Here is a 19,364-nt window from a genome sequence, read left to right on the forward strand (position 1 = left end):
CGGTGAGGCAGTATGTCATTACGATACGGAAAATGGTGCGAATTAAACTTTGCGGGTTCTTCCGAAATTCACACGCTGTTGTCAGGAAGTCTGCCAGAAAGTCCTCCACAAAACAGGCTGTGGAATGATATCATTCACACAGTCTCACCCTAACCTCGCCACGCTCATAAACCCCTCCCCCCCACCACCCCACCCCCAGGGAAATCTGCACTTTTACGTCTGCCTCTCGTCTCGATATGGAGAGGAAAACACTAATTTATTCAAAAGATCTTTTGCAGAATCTTGCATGCAACACATTCTAATCAGGGAAATAACAAAGAAAGAAAAGCCAGAATTCTACCTTTTGACAATACCATGAGAGAACTGTGAGAATGCTGGTGGGTTCATGTGGGATTGGAAACTGACTTGTTCGCTGCTTGTGCACTGTCCTTACTGGTCAGGGCTACATGCAGGCATATTTACTAAACAGGCCCACATGCATTCAGGAGACACAAAATCTGAGAATTTTCTGAGAATCAAGAGAATGTAATTGTTGCATCAATAAGGCACTGTCAACAGAGATTACAAATTTAAATGAAGAGCATCTAGTCAAAATGTATAATTAAGATGAATAAATATAAATATATTCATTTTAAATATAAATAGCTTAAATATTTGAGGCAGTCCTATAATCCATCAGTGGAGCAATATATAAAGTGAACTAATCATGAATTAAATTCAGACTGCTTGTGCAACAAGTAGTGTCTAAGATTTCCAAACAAGCTGATTTACGCTGGGCAATGAAAAGCGTGGTAGTCACCTTCAGAATATTCAGCAGCCACACATTAAAACTAAAGGTGTTGATGTGTTGATCAGTATTAGTATATTGGACCACAGTGGAAGGTACTGATATACAGTAAACATAAAGATAAAAACATTAGCACCCTGTATAATAATGTAAAGTAATACTCCAGTTTTTAGACAACTGGGATATACAGTGCGCCATACAGATGTATTTTGATGTTAATTTTAATTAAATTAAGACTTGTAAGTTGCAAACAATGGTCAGAGGTGGAAAACAGCACTCCCTATAGCCAGAGTAGTTTGAGCCATTTCATATTATGCTTGAGGAAGGTTGCCTAAGAAGCAGGCACTAATCAGTAACCACCAACAAGCTGTGCCCACTCAGCGCTCTACCTGCCTCAAACTGCCATTTATTAGGATTGTTATTTCCACCTATGGGTGTGTAGGGTGCGGTTGGGTAGGCACACAAGGATGGGACATACCTCCTCGGGCAAGCTGATGGTGAGTTCGCGATCTGGCTGTCCCACCAGCGCCTGCAGGAAGTACTCGCTGCAGGCGGCCAGAACAGCCCGGTGGCCCCGGAACTCCTTGCCCTCCACACGGACGGTGACATCACACAGGATGTCCCGCCTCCGCTGGTCGTTGAGCCACAGGAGGATGTTGGCGCAGTGGACCGTCGACTCATACACGTACATGGGGGCTCCAGGCTTCTCATCAAAGGACATCCCGTTCACAACCTACAGATATGAGGCAGAACAAGGAGAGGGGATTGGTTTGAGTCACCATGACATCGTCATTGAGCCCCTCTGATGATGTTGGACCACAATAAAAATCTCTTCTCTATGGCTTTGTTAGCTTTATTGTCAATGAATGGAACAGGTCACATTACAATTATATTTGTGTACATTATAATCACTGAGCAGATGTTCTTATCCACAGTGACATTCAGTAGTGGAGAAGATCAGTGTTCCTCTCAGGAATACAAAAAGGTGGTATCATCAAGAAGGCACAAGAGATCCATTTATAATCATTAAGTGTCATTTTAACCTAACCTAATAACAATTTGTATTGCAACTGAAAAAAGTGTCACTAGACAGATCTTACTACAGCCATAACTGACATTGTCTAAAAAGAAAAACAAAGAAAGAGAAAAAGTGAGGTTAGCTAAAGCAGGTAAGGGGAGCCAAAGTGAAATCTGACAAGGTGAACCTACAGTCTTCATCAGAAGATGGACAGATGGGCAGGTTGACAAGACATGCAATAGAAGCTCAAGACCAGGACTGACACAGTGCTGCACACACCCTCAGCAAGCAAAATGATTATTCTAGATGGGCTGAGCAGCCTCGTTAAAAATATTATAGAGTCACCTCTCTTCAAATGTGGCATGGCACAACATGCAGGAATACACACACACTCAGAACGAACTGCATGCAAACACACACCACACGCCCGGACACGCATGACTGCGCACACGCACCCAAAAGCGCAAATCATATTTAAATGCGGGCTAAGCCTCATGAAGGCAACTGAAAGCTTCAGCTATTTCATTTTGACAAAAGTGCCACGGCCCCCGCCCCAGAACTGGCAGCAATTCATTCCAGCGATAAATCACAGTTCAAGATCGATGCATTCGGTCGCACTGTATCACTTTCATCCCGTTTTGGCAAAGTTTCTGTTTCAGGCCATCCATCTAATGACGAGTTCCATTCAATTCAAGTCGCTTTATGCATGATGTCTAGTGTGAGGTAAATCTTGCAGCTGATAGTGAATCAGGGCAACAACCATTATTTTATAGGAAAATAAGCAGTGACAACCCCTGGGCTAAGATGCTAAGGTTCAGGATAGCATATTTACATGCATTAGAAAGCCATCGATGTTCCAAAATAGGAGAAGAGAACACTGGCAGTATGGCCTCTCTCTTGACAGGTACTTCTTCTGTGCAAATACAGCACTTATAATAAAACAGGAAGGATTTTTTTAAATCATGTCCTTTGTCTCAAAGTGAATTTAAAGAGCAGAACAGCAATACCGTAATCATAATCCTCTAAGTCTGACTCACATATACTCACCTCACACATATCTCACATATCTTGTCTATGTGGCATTTGTCTGAGGGTGTGTAAGGAACAATTCTCAGCATGGTGTGTACCAAGAACCCGTTGCCATTGTTTCACTTTTTCTCACATTTTCCCATTTGATTTTCTCAGACATTACGCGAGATGCTGTGTTAGGGGGTGTTTCAGCCTTTGGCAACCGACACAGCTAACAGGCTTTGCGAACAGCACTCCTACACGAATCCGAAGGCTTGCGATGCGTTACTGACAGACACCCCCCTCTGTCGACTACCCGCCACAGCACAGGCCTGTGGGGGTCCTCAGGGCACGTTCACACACAGCTGTTCTCGGATCTGTGGGACCCTGATAACGATGAATATGCCACAGGGGCCAATAAACAGTAATACAGCATAATGTATTCCGCAAAGGTTCTCAGACAATCAGCTCACCCGGTTCCTTCTCACATACACATTACGTGTGTAAAAAAGAAAGAAGAATCTGATACTGATCCAAGATACACGGGAGTCAAATGTGACATGGCTTCTGTATTTAGAGAGCTTTCTTTAGAGTATCCATATACAAAACTCACATCTCAAGCTGAAGGTTTTAGAAAAAACCACAGAGTCACTGAAAGCACAGACTAAAACACCGAATAAACACAAAGGATGTGGTTCAATAGATATTATCTGAGAGGGAAAATCTGTACTTAAAAAAAACCGACAAACAAACACAAATATAAACACAGACAGGGAGGAAACCCTGGGTGACAATGTCTGGAATTTTAATTTCAAAGTCAACAGTTGCCATATTCTCCGCTTTGATGTGTGATGTAACAGAGCAACACGGAGGCTGCTTCGCCACATTCCTGTGCCATCCTCTTTCTCAGAATTCAGCTGGGCTTGGTCTCAAAGCGAGTCACATGCGAGGCAGCGTCCTGTTATGAGGGGGCTCACAGACTCTTACACCCACCCACCAGCAATGAGTCCATACAGACATCCATATCAGCCTGTTGACTTTCCTGTGATAATGTCATTCCTCTGGCAACATGCTTCTAGCCCCGCCTCCTAGGACACCGTGACGATACACCCCTGTGGTGCATATAGCCTTCATGCAGGCATGCTTCATGCTCTGTGTCACATGGTATGAAGCGTAATCTGCTTATAGAGACCTCATGGAAGAGATGGATTCCAACCAAAAGCCCTTCAATTAGAAAGGCTGAGAAATGGCTGTCGTTGCAATTTGGGGGGTTGCACCCAAAGCCAAATGCTTAGATCTTTGTAAAACTGCAGAAAATACATTTTCCTTCAAGAGGTATAAGCAATATACTCACAAAGAACTGATCTAAATGAAAAGCTGGAAAAGCATCATCATTGTAATATATGTACAGTATATATATATATATATATATATATATATAGAGAGAGAGAGAACCCCAGATTTGCTTTTTCACTCTTTTTCAACCAGATTTGGTATAGCCATTTGTGCCTCTTCATCGCATCATGTCGCACCCGCATCACGTGCACTCCCATTTAATACACACCCTACAGTCCAGGCAGCACAGCAGGAGAGACCTAGCACCTATTGGCAAAGAGGTATGTCTCTCCCTGCCAAAACTAGTGGCCGCGGGTACCTGGCACGCTATGTAGAGAAACTAGCGTAGCGGTATCCAAAGAAACCCTGGCTGACTGAACCACACTCGTTCTGGTGGGAGCAGGCCGATTACGTACCCGTGCATTTAAATTCACAGGTTGTGTAAGGACTAGCATTGCATGTGTGCCTGATTAAAGCTCTGAGTGAATTATTATACAGTTTGCAAACAAATACTCCCTGCACTACTCAGGTCAAGAGATTTGACCGTTTGACCGCGTCGCCCTCAGGAATTCTCCCCCACAAGGACGGATATTGCGGGCATAAGGTCATATCGTGTGCTCTGCATTACGGAAGTCACCTACACCTACAGACAGTGTTTGTGTTATGAAATTGCAGAAATCGAAAACTCCAGAGGAATGGGTTTCCTTTTCAGGATGTAAAAAAGAAAAAAAAGAAAAGAACGAATATATTTTCTATATATTTTATCTGCTTATAAAACTGCAGGAGAAAGAGCTATGCACAGAAAAACTATCCTGTGTACTTCCGTCTTTCATTTATGTGAAGGCACCCTTGACTCGGACACAGTTCACCAAGGAGAGGGTAACATCAACGTCCGATATTCCTCAGTAAATTAAATACTGTTAATTCTAACACTTCAGAGTTAGAGAATGAAGTCACAAGTTCTCTGAATTAATACATATATGAATGTTAGATTGGTAGTGCATGAATTCCAAATACCAAAATAATTATAAAATTACAGTAGGAAAATAAATCTAATACATACCCAGATAAAACCTCACCATTTGATAACCGATTAGGTGTCTATGAACAGATGCAGTGGGCTGCCAGCAAGGGAAATTTGGGTCATCCACAAGAAGAAGAATAAAAAAAAACACATGGAAACTATTTCGTTGCACACTACGCACATTTATACATCTGGGATTCGATATACACCAACGTCTATATATACCCATGTCAAATGATATGATGATAGGTGTAAGATAGCGATGAAACATTAATCACGGCTTGTTTTTCACAGAACAGCCTCGGGTGCCCTGTCTGAAGGGCGCTTCTCGCTTTGTTCAGTTTTAACTTTTTTTTTTTTTTTTTAAACATTTCTTGTTTTTTTTTAAAGAGTGCACTGGGTCATTGTAGGACAGGTGGACGTCCTGTTAGTGAAGAGGAGTATCTGAGTATCAGATTTCCCAAGGTTCTGGGATGGGAGCCAGCTTTGCTAGGCCCAATTCCGAGGCTTTCCGGATTAATGAATTTCGAGGTAGGGGTGAATATTTTTATGCCGTGTTGACGTGACCTTTGAACGGAACTTGCGAAAATGCACGCGGCCCCGGTGATCACTTAACTCTCCGCCTCACCGGCGAGAACAGCTGGGCTCGCGAGAGGCTCCGATTCACGGAAGAGGCATGCGCTTGGCATTTCCTGTGTTGAATCGGTGCCCGTGTCTGCAAGGAATCCCAGCTTTCAGCCAAAACCGTGCAGCGTGACCCGTAAATAATACATCACAGGCCACGGAAAAGGCAACTCTGCATTCCTCTGGGCCGCGAACGTGCACTAATTAAAAAATGATAATGACAATAATGTTTCATCGCCTTTCGTAAGCAGACTGATTCATCCCAAGGTGGAGCGCATCGTATCTCTTCATGGGCCTTCCAACTGACCTAATTATGTCTTTATTCTTTTTCCGCAAGCGAATTTAATTAGTGTTTTTTTTTCTTCTATCCCGGTAGTCTTAGAGGGCCCTTTGAAGGAACAGGAAGTATGTTCTGAGTGGTGGGCGTGAAAATCTCAAATAATTTCAGGCTTCAGGGCAGCTGTACTCATTGTTTACTCTCCTCGAGTCATGCAGGAGGCTTTCTGGCTGAGAATCTGGAGCAGAAGACACTACAGTGACATCACAATGCAGCTTTAACAATGGCTCTTTGTGCCGGTCATGAGGTCATACATTCTCACGTTTGTGAGGTAATTATGATGGAACTAAAAAGCACAGATGTGACTCAAATTCCGCAAGAAATTTAAATAATCCCTAAAAATCTACCGGGGTAATCTGTTTCATTTAGAAAGCAAATCGGGACTAAGTCATGTTTGGTAACCTTTGGCCTTATGAAGTGGTGGCCTAAGGCAAGACCGGATGAGCTTTGGTTAATACCTAAGCCAGAGCTCTTCGCAGTATGTCTGTCTACCACTACAGTTTACCTATAGCCCGGTGTCACAAACCCAGAAAGCAACCCTTATGGTTGAAGTGCTAAGGCTAATTATCTAATTAACTATCCATGAGGTATTATTTAATGAGGCATCTAGGGAACGAGGAAACAAAATACGAAGCAAAAGTGTTTGGTCAGACACATCAGGACTACAAATTAGGCTCGTAAGGATCTTTAGACCATTTGTGACTATGTGTCCAACTCAAAACATTCCCTGAAAGGGGCACATGAACAAAGAAACGAAACATGGCTGCAACAACAGATTAGCAACCTGATTTCAAGTTGCACGCTTTTCCATTGTGAACACTGCCTTGCAGACAAAATCAGGCAAATCAAATGCATCTCATCTTAATTTTAAACAGTGATGTTGCCACGTTCTCATAATGAATGTTCCCTGTTAATGACTCTTCTTCTTTCCATCTGATAGAATAGCGATGGAGCGATTCTCATTCGTTTTTTTAACGGAATATTGATCTCATTACTTGTATGCACAAAGCCCTCTGTTTGCAGGACTGTTTCAGAAATTTCCATCATTGCATATGATTTATGTACGTGATAAAGAATTATATTTTTACCGGTGGAGCTTTCAGGCAAAATACATTCAAAGATAAAAACTGTTAATTCAATATGTACCATTATCACTTGTATTTAACCGTAATACTGTGTGCTTTGAGGGCATCAGACATGTTGCTGGACATGAAAATTCCCCTGGACGTGTCTGCAAACCAGAGATAAAAAATTCCTATGTGAAATGCTTAAAAACATTTTTACTGAAATGTTAAAGTTGGTGAGATTGGCAGGAGATCCAATATGCAAGGTGTTCTTTTTCCTGTATCAGTCAATGTTTTTCTTCAAGCACCTGGGTGTAAGAACAAGGAGTGCCAAGACTCGCAATACAAACAAGAGCTAGGAAGATGGCAGCAGTGAATAAACACCTATATCTGGCTCATACTCAACTTTAACCCCAGGGGTGGAGATATAAACTCAAACAGAAATCTGTAAGAGCATCTTACGGTGGCCTGATCCTAAATAACTGCATAATGTGATGTTGAACGTGATCATGATGATCATGTCTGCTCATATGTGATATGAGGGAATTCAGTCTTTTCACAAAAGGAATTGCAATCTGATTAGAAAAAAAAAAAAATTGACACAGGCCCATAATGTTCCATAAGGATTTTTCAGTTACTACAATTAAGTGTTTCTACATTTAAATTAATTATAATTAATTTTCCTAAAAAGGAATGAACTGAAATGGATTTGACCTTAACTCAGTGTTCAGTGACACCAATAAGGGGACTTGAAATTGAACAGCGAAATTGAGAAGAGTGCTTCAGAGAGACAGAGGCAGAGAGAGAGGGAGAGAGAGAGAGAGAGAGGGAGAGGGAGGGAGGGAGAGAGAGAGAGAGAAATTCCCTTGGTACCTGCTATAGTGGTGTGGTTTACACCTTTCTCTCTTTCATTGACACTGATACATGAGACTTCTACCCCAGGCTATCGTCAAAATATCACCTCACGTTCTGCTCTCATGTTCTACACACACACACACGCACAGACACACCCAGAGTCCACTGCCAGCCTCTCACTCACAGCAACCAGAACGCAAGTGGCCATAATTGCAGCCAGCAGAGAAAGTTCGATGTGGTAAAAAAAAAAAAAAAAGTATCGGGTAATGCGTATAGAGAATGAAGAAAACCAAATTACATTTTTGAACCACAATGCCACTTTAAATAGAATAATTAAGCATTCATTACACACAGCTAGTGTGTGAATTTTCAGATGTTGCCACTCAAGGAAACGAGCTGGAGAAAGCCAGCGGCTTTCACTGCAGTGGGAGGCAGAGGGAGAGGAACACATGTCTGAAAATGGAAACACTTAATTGAAATGTATTTTTCTTTGTTTAATTGCTTGGCTCCATTACATCTCTGACGTGATAAATTATATTCAATATTCAATTCAATCATAGGGACCCATTAGTATGTCTATTTCACATAGATTCTGATCACTTTTTGAGACAATAAAATTTTTAAAATGTCATAGCTTATTTTCCACATTTTAGATCATCCATACAAACACCATAAGAGCTACTTCATTCATTCATTCATGCATGTATTCATTTTGTGTGTGTGTGGGGGGGTGTGGGGGGGGTAGAAGTGGACAGTATCATAGATGCACACATTTCCATTTATTTCTGTAAAACAGTACTTCCTGTTTTCTCAACTGTATCATCTCAACAGCCAAGGGACTGTTTTAGTACAGTTTAACAAGGGTATCCTTTATTCCAAATCCTTTATTGCAGCCTTTCTCCCAATGCAAATCCCTTGTCTTCACAATAACTTTCATTTCCACGGGCTTAAGATTTTCAGTGAGCCTTGTGAAATGTAACACACCTACTTCAGAAGGACATAATTTATCCTGCTAACCATTGCTCACAGTGGCAGCACGGTGTTCTGTTAATGCATTCACAGCCTTCATGAACCGTAATTAAAAAGGTGCTTTGACAGTTGAAATAAAAGTGCAGCGCTTCTTTTTCAGAAATATGGAAACTTGCGCCAGCATGTTACTAACAATTTGCAACTGTACTAACACTGCATAGAGAAGCTGCAGCAATGTAAGCTCTACAAATATTTGTTCAAAAATTAACAAAATATATATTTTTTCTTTCACAGAATATCTTTATATCAGTTTAGTGGACCTTGATAAAAACAACAAAATGTACAAATTATAAAATAAAAACAAGTTGCTTCATTTTGTAAGCCAAGGAAAAAAATGTATTGGAATTATATTGAATGTTTATCTGGTTTCCATTAAGGATCATGAAATATAATCCACTTGACATACAGCACTGACCAGAGGGAAACACCAAACAAATCAGAACGAAGCTCTTGTAAAACCAGGGACCCACATAATCAAACCTCAAAACATTCAGGTATCTGCATGCATCTGTATTGTTAAAAATACAGTAAAGGCCTCATATACTGTAGATCCAGAGTATGCGATACATTTTAAACATGCCTCCAGTACGTGTTAAACAGGCAATGCATTGCAGCCTGGACAAAGGTGTTAACTGTGAATAGCTTAGTTGAGATGGTGGTCCTAAACCATTTGAGGTGGCCATGAGATTAAAAAATCTAGGAACACCAGGGTTAGGGAACTGAGCAGGCAGCCAGAGGGTTATGGGTTTGACTCCCATGTGGCCTACTGCTGCTATGCCCTTGAGAAAAGAACTTAACTTCAATTTCGCAATTTAACATCCAGCTGTAATACCAATGCTTGCATGAGATGTTGTCATTTATGATAATTATTTTCTGGTTTACAAGTCATTTGGCTGTTTTAAAATGCTAAATTTGGTAATGAGTTTATAGAAGTGTTGCATCTGCTGCTGAAGCTGGGTTATTTCACCGCGTGGAGAAGACAACAAAGGAGGACTCTACTCAACTTCCTGTCAGAAACACACGTCAGGCATCTGCTAGATTGCTTCTGTAACCACAGCTGCCAGCTCTTCACAGAAACAATAATCCAGACGTATATTTGGAAATAGTGGAATTTGTTAAAGAAGCATGGCTGCCTGGAGTGCTAGTTAAAATCATGTTTATAATATTTTACTTGATTGCTCTAAATGGTCTTATATGTAGCGATGAAATCACTCAACTGGCAACACTGTCTGAAATGTACACACAACAAAAATGAACACCTTCACAGACAATCAGTGAATCCACTCGATACTCCACTTCAAAGGCGTGGAAATAAAATTTCACAGAACGCCTGCTGCCTACAGTACTTTCTTTCACAGAGGCAAAGAACAACAAACCAAGAGGAATTCTATTTTTTTTTTTTAATCTGGTGGAAAAAGTTTTTTTTCATCTAACTCATGTAACCTGTAATGGCGTGCCAGGTTATTTTCATGCTCCCCTGAGTGTAGCCCACATGAGTCAGGACTTCCTACAATGCAGATCTGAGAAATAAAGAAAACCAATATGCCTACAGGCGAAGACTCTACACTCTAAAAACACCAACTTCATGTCTTTGTGCCCTAACAACCTCATTAATGGAGGTTGTCCAGTCCTGGCTTTTGGATTACTAGACACATAATGGTTTTGTGAGCTGTAGTTAACTGGCAGTTGAAGACTACTGGGGCGTCTAAAGGCTTGTGATTCACACAAACCTCTGACAAGTGCGAAACCAACCACAAAGTTCTCTGACTCTAAACTGATAAACCAGAGGTGTGTCTTTGCTGTGTCATCAGGCCACCCATTGCTGATCTTTATGCTGTGTCAAATAAGGGCAGGCATGTCCAATTATGACAGCTGTGTAATTAACTGAGGTTTGTCTTTCCATTTTAAATCCTCATCACCATGCATTCCCTTCAAAAAAATGTGTGTATTATTAATGAGGATAATTACACAGGTTTAACCACATTCTTGAGATGGATTAGGCTGAAATTGAGATTATATGTCATTAAATGAACAGTGCTCTCGATGTTTAAATGAGCCGGGTATTTTTCTTCTTCGTAGCTGTCGCACAAACAGATGACTGCTCTTCCTAATAGTGCTTTGTTGTTTATTATATCACTTCCAAATGAAGATGCAAAGTGGGATTCAAAGCAGATTTCTGTGCACAACACAGACAAGGGTAACAGCAATGTGTTGTAGCAGGTTGGGAAATCCAAAATTCTTCAGATTCCAGAAGGAAGGGGCTACTATTACACCCATAAGCATGACACCTTATTTCAAATGCCTCAGTAAACATCCACGCTGAATGTATGACATGGAAAAAGCGCTCATCCTGTACACTACAGTTAGATGTCAACACAAGGGCTAGAGTCCCAGTTGCTTCCTCTAATTTCAAAATTGGGTTGGGGGGCTTATTTCCCCAGACACCCACCAATAGATTATCAGAAAGCTCCATTTCACTTTTGTAGTGTAATTGTGAGTCATATTAAAACATGGACTCATGCCCAGGTTTACTATATTGTTCACCATTAAATGTGAGACGGTTTGAATGTTGGACCACTCCCAATCGAACATAAAATGCGATACGCAAGCAAATTAAGACCAGGATGCCAAATATGAACACGGAACAAATGGCAGGTTGACAAACAAAGGGGAAGTACTGTACTGTATGTACCGGAGGAAAAGGCGATGCAGAGGCACACCCACCTTCGGCATCTGCCTCAAGGCCATTTTATACTTCTTCACAGTCTGCCTAGTTTGTATGATTTTCCTTGAGTGTAGCACTCGCAAACGGGCAGGGCATTTATACTCTTGCAACATGCTGCACAGGTTGCGACGGCCGAGTAATCAAATTTATGTAAAGTATAAAGTATTTTTTATTTATTTATTTACTGATAAAGTATGCCGGTATCATCAAACGTCTTCGGCTAGCCTCTAATCAAACTGCTGAATACTTACTGTTTAACCGTGACCGTTATACCACGTCACATCACCCGTCAAGGCGTATACAGGCAGCGGTTGCTCATTTTCACGTGTACTCTGCAGAAGTATAAAACAGCTCTTAGTCATCACAAGTGTGCGTGTGAGGAAGGGGGTGGTGTTGTGGTTGAACGGCGGATTTAAACACACAGTGGTGGAGTCCAGTGCTGACTGAAACCGTACGAGCTAACGGACAATGACCACAAACATGCTGAGCCAAAAGAAAAGTGAACTGCTGTGAACTGGTTACAGTTGCAGCCAAAGAACATATTTTGCATCCTCACACAATGAGCTTGTCGGCTAAGGAGTTGCACGTTTTTTTATAGTTTCATTTGAAAGACCTTAAGATTCAGCTCATTTCCAATCTGGGATTGATTAAGCCTGAAGAAAAAGTCCATTGAAAGACACCAAAGGTTGTTTTATAAGAAAATAAACTCAGGAAGTGTGTTTGGTTGGACAAACATGCCATTTAAAAATCAGCTTTTTTTAGGGCCACTGACAGACAGTGACAGTTATAATGATTTACCACATGGGACGTGACAATGAAAGAAAATTAATGGATGGTAACTGCCACAACATGTCTGATGCAGAGGCCTAACAGTGGCCTATCCCTTGCTGACATCCAGCCCAGATAACAAATAGATGAAACTCAACGCTTGGCTATAATGAAATTCATCATACAGAGCATAAACTTAGAACTATGGGTAACAGACTGCATTCATAAGGATAAAAAACAACAACTTATAGGTCAGAGGCCAGTCCCACAAGCCTTGAAATTCTTACTTCACTCTTACTGCAGTTGCTCTTAATCTAATACTGCAGGTCAACACAACAGGGGAACACTCACTCCATCTATTTTAAGACCATATAAGGAAAGGCAAGGGAAGCACACACTGAATAACCAATCAGCATGCAACAACAAAGTTAAGTGAACTGAAGCAGGCAAATATCCGGACCTCTTAACCTGAGCGGTAGCATCAATGCATTTCATTGGACAGAAGGTTGGTATAAGGGATCAGGGAACTACTATGTAGATCTGATCAGGGAATATAATCTGTGCCCAGAAGGTTTCAGGTTCAAAGACCAGATGGGACAATGATATGGTTCCATATCCAGCTCATAGAATATCAACAGTACACATTATGGTGCAATAACTAAGCTAAGTGGCACCTGCTAAACAAGGCATCACTGCAGTAGAGACACTTTTTGTTCTTTCCTTTTAATGTGGCGGGCAGTTTTCCATAGGGCCTTTGAAATCACAGTGTTCCCATGGGTGCTGGAAAATAAGCTCTCATATTTACATCCAACATATTTTCTTCTTTTTCTGGAGGAATGTGTACATTCTTTTTACGACTGTGTACATTCTTTCAAGGAATGTGTACGTTTCGCGCTCCAAAAAGAGATTGATTCAAAAAACTGAAAAACACATGGAATAAGCATTGAACTCTGCTGTCATCGTGGTTTTTAAGGGGAAGGGGGCCACCAGTTCAAAAGCCAAAGTGAACACATGTACTCTGGAATACTGAAATGGAATACCGTGTGGGAGAGAACTTACAGTCGGTCAGAGAGGTCGACGCATGAAACATGGAGGCAAGAATTTGATGACAAATGTGTTTTAAAAAAATCTCCTTTATGTGAATCATCTGCTGGGCTGAAATTAGAGGCTGCTGTCTACATATATGAAGACGTATCATCTGTTATGGTTAGTGAAAAAAATTGTAATTTGTGAGTGAGCCCTATCCACCAATCAACCCTTTGCACATATGTGAAACCTGAGATTTAGTATAAATTCCATGGGGTTGGGGTGAAAGAGAAATATATGAATTCATTGTCATAGCGCATAAAGTTAGTCAAAGGCAAGTGGAATCAAAAAAAGAAGGAGTATGGGGCCTGGAGACTGCAGAAAAAAAAATGGAAAAACGACAATGCACATGTGCAATGCAATCCATTACAAAACATAAGTTGACCAGTTAACTTTTTGAAATTAACATTCACATTTTAGGCACATATAAGAACCTCTCATTGAGAGTAACTTACAAAGCTTAGGCCTTCATTTTTACATTGTATCCATTTATACAGCTGATATTTTACTGAAGCAAATCATGTTAAATACCACGCTCAAGCATATAACAAATGCACCCTACTTGGGAATCAAACCTGCAACCGCAGTTCCTAAATTATTACAGTACACTTTAAATTTCACTTCACAAAGAGGTATCATTCTGCATTGGGTATGCGGTTCTGATAAAAGATAGCACTGACATAGACAATGATAAGATTGCTGTTCTAATTGTATCAATGGTCCAGTTCATATATGCAGATGCATAGACACAAATAGAAAGCTATACATTGATGTTCTATCAATATGGCGCACTGTGCATTATCAGTTTACTACAGTTCGTAAGTATTTGGTCCATGACACAATTTTTGTTGTTTTGTCTCTGTACTCCAGCACAATGGAACTGTGAATTGCTTTGAAAATATAAATGATACTCATACCTTGTCTTGCAACAACATTATGTTGAGGTTCGTATGTGAAATGACAGAGAATGCATACCAAAAATAAAAATGAGTTTTCGAAAAGGATAAAGCAATAGTTTTTTTGTCAATTATTAGTTAGGAAGCAAGTTATCTTCCACACAAAACAACGATGGTGACCACAAAGTTTTAAAAAACGTGTTCTATTGGCTGAAATAGCATATCCTGCATGGCTATTTTCATCAGACTACTTTGATCAAGTGTTGTTATTGGCAGATGAAGCTAAATGCCCTAAGGGGAGAATTATTGATTTTGGGGCTGGAGCATTTGTGATGAAATCAGCAGGAAAAAGGAGAAAATGCTAAATAACCCAAGTTTGGGGCTTTATTGTGTGGCTGTGTGAAGTCGTATCTGAATTCTGTGTGTTTACATGAGGTCATAAGGTGTAGAAGTTCATGTTCTTAATGGCTGACAGTCTGTGGTCATTGTGGTTATTTATGTAGGAAACCCTGAAAAGTGCAAAACTCTCAGTGCCATAACTTGGCAGATGGCATACCTGCCATCCAAATAATGCGTAACAGGCATGTCATATGAGCTGGCCTGGTTAAGTGCATCTGGTAAGCAAAAAATAATGCAGTTTATTTGGTCAACCGTTGATTAATACATACATTGTTTGAGTCATGTTGGCCTTCCCTGGACAATCTACAGCCACTTAAGCTACATTCACTTTAGGTATAAATGAATGTGATAAATGATAAATAAACTATTAAACTGGACAAAAGGGTTTACCACAATCATTTCTGGAACATCTCTCAGTGTGCACACAATCCACACACCACTGGACAAAGCAAATGCTAAGCAATGCAGTAAATCTTGGCAGAAATGACTATATACACTGGTATGATTATTATTTTCTGGTTTACAAGTAATCTGGCTCAGTTTGAAAATGCAACAATTGGTAATGATGTAGAGCATAATACTGCTGCATCTGCTGTGGAAGCTAGGTTATTTCATCCTTCGGAGGCTGCAACAAAGGAGAAAAAAATATGAACTTTCACTCTACTTCCTGTCAGAAACACAAGTCAGGCATCTGTTAGGTTGCTTCTGTAATCACAGATGGCAGCTCTTCAGAGCAACAATAGTCTGAAATGACCTGAGTTCACTTGCGTTATAAATGGCGGCATATTTTCAAAATTTCTGAATTTGTTAAAGAAGCATGACCTTGTAGAGTAGAAACTAATACCTATTAAGCCAGATTTCACTTGGGTGCTCTAAATGGTCTTACATGAAGCGATTAAATCACTGAATTGGCAACTGTCTGGAATGTACGTGAAAAAAAAAAAGCCCTTCACAAACAATCGGTGCATCCACTCTATACACTTCAAGGGCATGGCAACAAAATTTCACAGAATGACTGCCACTTTCAAAGAACAAAAAAAAAGGCAAATCAGTGAAAATAAAATCTATTAAGGTTTAAGGGTGTGGAGTGGCGTGCCAGGTTGTTTTCAGGCTTCTCTGAATGTAGCCCGCATGAGTCATGACTTCCTACTACGTAGATCTGAGACTGAAAGAAAACCCATACCTACACTCTAAAAACACTAACTTCATGTCTTTATGGCCAAACAACCTCAGTGATAGCTGGAAGAGGTGTCCAGCGCTGGCCTTTAGATTATTATATAATGGTTTTGTGAGCTGTATTTAACCCGCAGTTGAAAAGTACTAGGGCATCTAAGGACTTCAGTGATTCACACAAAACTCTTACACATGCGAAACCAACCACAAAGTTCTCTGACCTTAAACTGATAAACCAGTTGTGCGCAATTGCTTTGTCATCTTTGCTGATATTTATGCTGTGTCGAATAAGCGCAGGCGTGTCCAATGATGACAGCTGTGTAATTAACAGAGGTTTCTCTTCCTATATTAAACCCTCTTCAGCCTTCACTCCCCTCAAAAAAATGTGTGCATTATTAATGAGGTATACCAATATGGGTGTAGCCACATTCTTGAGATGGATTAGGCTTAAATCAAGATTATCTGTCAAATGTATAGACAGTAGTCTTGATATTTAACTAAACGGGATATTTTTCTTCTAGTTCCAAGCCCAGTTCCCCAATTATTACACTACACCAATTTAAAATCCACCTCACAAAGGTCATCACTCTGCTTTGGGTATGTGGTCTCTAAAGAATACATATTGGCTATAGATTGGCGTTATACTTATATCTATGATCCACTGCATAAATACAGAAAGTACACTGTAAATATAGTTAAGACAGTATAGGATGTAAGTGATTCGAACAATCAATTTGAATTGCAGACAACAGGAAAAGGGCTTTTGAACACAGATAGGGGAGTGATTATGTAGCTCGGAATTTTGAGAACTGGAGTTTGAATTGCAGGCAAGGAGCTGCTACCTTTGCCCTGGAGAACAGTACTTCTCTTTAACTGCATCAGTGAAATTTCCAGCAGTATAAATGGATAATAAGTGGGATGAAAGCTGGGCTTGTCTGTTAAGCTGATAAATAATTTAGCAAATAAATATATTCTGCTACACTGTAATACAATCCCCAAGAGACGCATCATCACAGACTGCTAACAGACTGAATCTGCTTTTTCATTTTCCCTCAGTAGGAACCCCCCCCCCACACACACACACACAAACACACACACACACTCCTTGCATTCACAATACCACATTGCAGGTGAAAATGGGTTTTCATCTCAGTCATAAAGAAGGGCCAATCACTGGTCTGAAAAATCAACAAATATCCCTGAAACTGTTGATTTTCCTAGATTAAAATACCCCAACCAAACATACTGTATAAAAAAACTAGGACAATGACTACAAAACACAAGTGGATGATTATACAGAAAGAAACCAGTCCACACACACCTCATGCATACCCCCCACATACACAAAAATGTAAACAACGTTGAGTGCTAAGATTCTGTTAGTATGGAAGTCCAGTTTCTGGTTGGCTGTGACAAAGTAACAACATCCACTAATGCCCCAAAATTATTGTTCCTCGGATGCAATTTCCTTGTCCATATACAACTGATATCAATGAATCGCAAATATGCAACCAACTGAATTATTGGCTTACTGTAAACCAACAACAAGAAAAGACACTGCAGCATTTGAACAAAACTGCAGTAGTCAGTCATTGCATCCCAAAATACCGAGTCTTGGAAAGTATTAATCATTGTCTGAGACTTTCAATGACTCAGTAGTTCAACAGAATGCAGAGCAAGCCTCTATTCATTAGTGTAATTACACACCACAGACCTCATTCATTCCTGTGGCATGAGCAAGAATTCAGCCCTACGCTCAGCAAATATCCCTATTAATACAGCCACAATTATTCCTCGTGACATAACGTCGTGTTCTTTTACAACCAAATTCCTCTATTCGGAAAATCTATACCAGTCCATGCTACAACAGAAGAAATATGGATCAAAATTGAACAGGTATTTTTGAAAATCGTTTCATTTTGCCTATAATGTGAAGTTGATATGCTGCCATTGCTAGGGCTTAACAGGATAAAGATTATGATGTGTGTTAATGTGGTTTGTGTGTGGGAGGAGGCAGATGCACCGTCGGGTGTTAATACATGTTTCACAGGCAGATGCTCTGAGTATGGTACTAGAAGTATGTGAGTTCCAAAACTAATGCAGACGCCCAGCATTCTGTTAGGAACAACCCCTATCCTACAATCAAGATTCATACCATACAGGGAATGCTGGGTAGCTTATCCTGTTAAGGCATTGTTCCACATTGTGAATGAGCCCTAGTGTCAAAACTGAACTATCCAAGTGACAAATACGGTGGCAGCCCCAAAATTCAATGCATAATTACCATCGCATCACCCAGGGAAAGAGGGATTTGGTCAATCTTAATGCTCATCAGAGACTCTCTACTGATCAGGCAGACACCCAGGCTGTTTGCTGAAACTGTTTCCCTCAGACTTTGAGCTCCACCCGTTGACTACCGTGTGAAAAGATGCAGCAGCCGGACATAACATATTTAATGTTGGGCTAAGCCAGCCTGTGATACCACCCACCCATTGCAGGGAGATTGAATTACAGATGATCTTTTAATGAGGGCTAACTGCATGTCATCATTACACAACTACAAACAGGACAGATACAAATGAGAAAACAAGTTACAGCCAAACAGATTAGGGTAAACACTGGCACACTTCAAGGGGGAAGACCATGCTCACAAATGCGTGTGGGGGTTGCTCAGTCCCTTCCCAATCTGAATAAAATCTAGGAAAAATACTAATGTCGTTCCATAGTTACACTGCTATGTGCAAGAGGTGATGACAGCCAATATATGAAAAAGTGTGAAACCCAAATGAAAAAATGTATCATTTGCATTATGACCTTGTCTTCTTAATATTACACCTGCCCACAGAAGTAACAGTCTCACATACTGAAACACTATGGATATAGCTGGTGCTTCTGTGAACAGAGAGTGCAGGAGACACATAATCAACCAGCCAACTCCATATACGATTCTCCTGTCTGGACACATAAGTACATTTGCATTTAAATCAACAGAAAGAAGTAGCATATTCAAACTAACTTCCCTATCGGAAGCATTAGTCCGAGGATGGCTAAATCCAATTCCTCAGCTGGCCTTTGCTGATACCAGGAGAAAAACGTTTAAATGTCAAACTTTTTACACACAAGCTATTGCCATTTCTTACTCGATAAAAAGAAAACAACAATTAAAGATATCGTTTCATCCCCAATGGATGTATAAAAAGTCAAATGTGCTAAAATGCTCGGAAAATTTACGGTAG

The 19,364-nt window shown here is 40.4% G+C and overlaps 1 protein-coding gene across 1 annotated transcript in view; it reads right to left on the minus strand.

Moving 5' to 3' along the window:
* Positions 1-19,364, minus strand: part of bach2a (BTB and CNC homology 1, basic leucine zipper transcription factor 2a) — a 67,849-nt gene that overhangs the window by 15,492 nt on the left and 32,993 nt on the right. The window contains exon 2 of the mRNA XM_064333000.1: positions 1,266-1,520. Coding sequence (XP_064189070.1) covers positions 1,266-1,508 — 243 coding nt within the window. The 5' untranslated portion in view covers positions 1,509-1,520. The remainder of the gene's footprint in view (positions 1-1,265; positions 1,521-19,364) is intronic.

This window comes from Anguilla rostrata, chromosome 1 (genome assembly GCF_018555375.3).
Source record: "Anguilla rostrata isolate EN2019 chromosome 1, ASM1855537v3, whole genome shotgun sequence".
NCBI classification, from domain to species: Eukaryota; Metazoa; Chordata; class Actinopteri; order Anguilliformes; family Anguillidae; genus Anguilla; species Anguilla rostrata.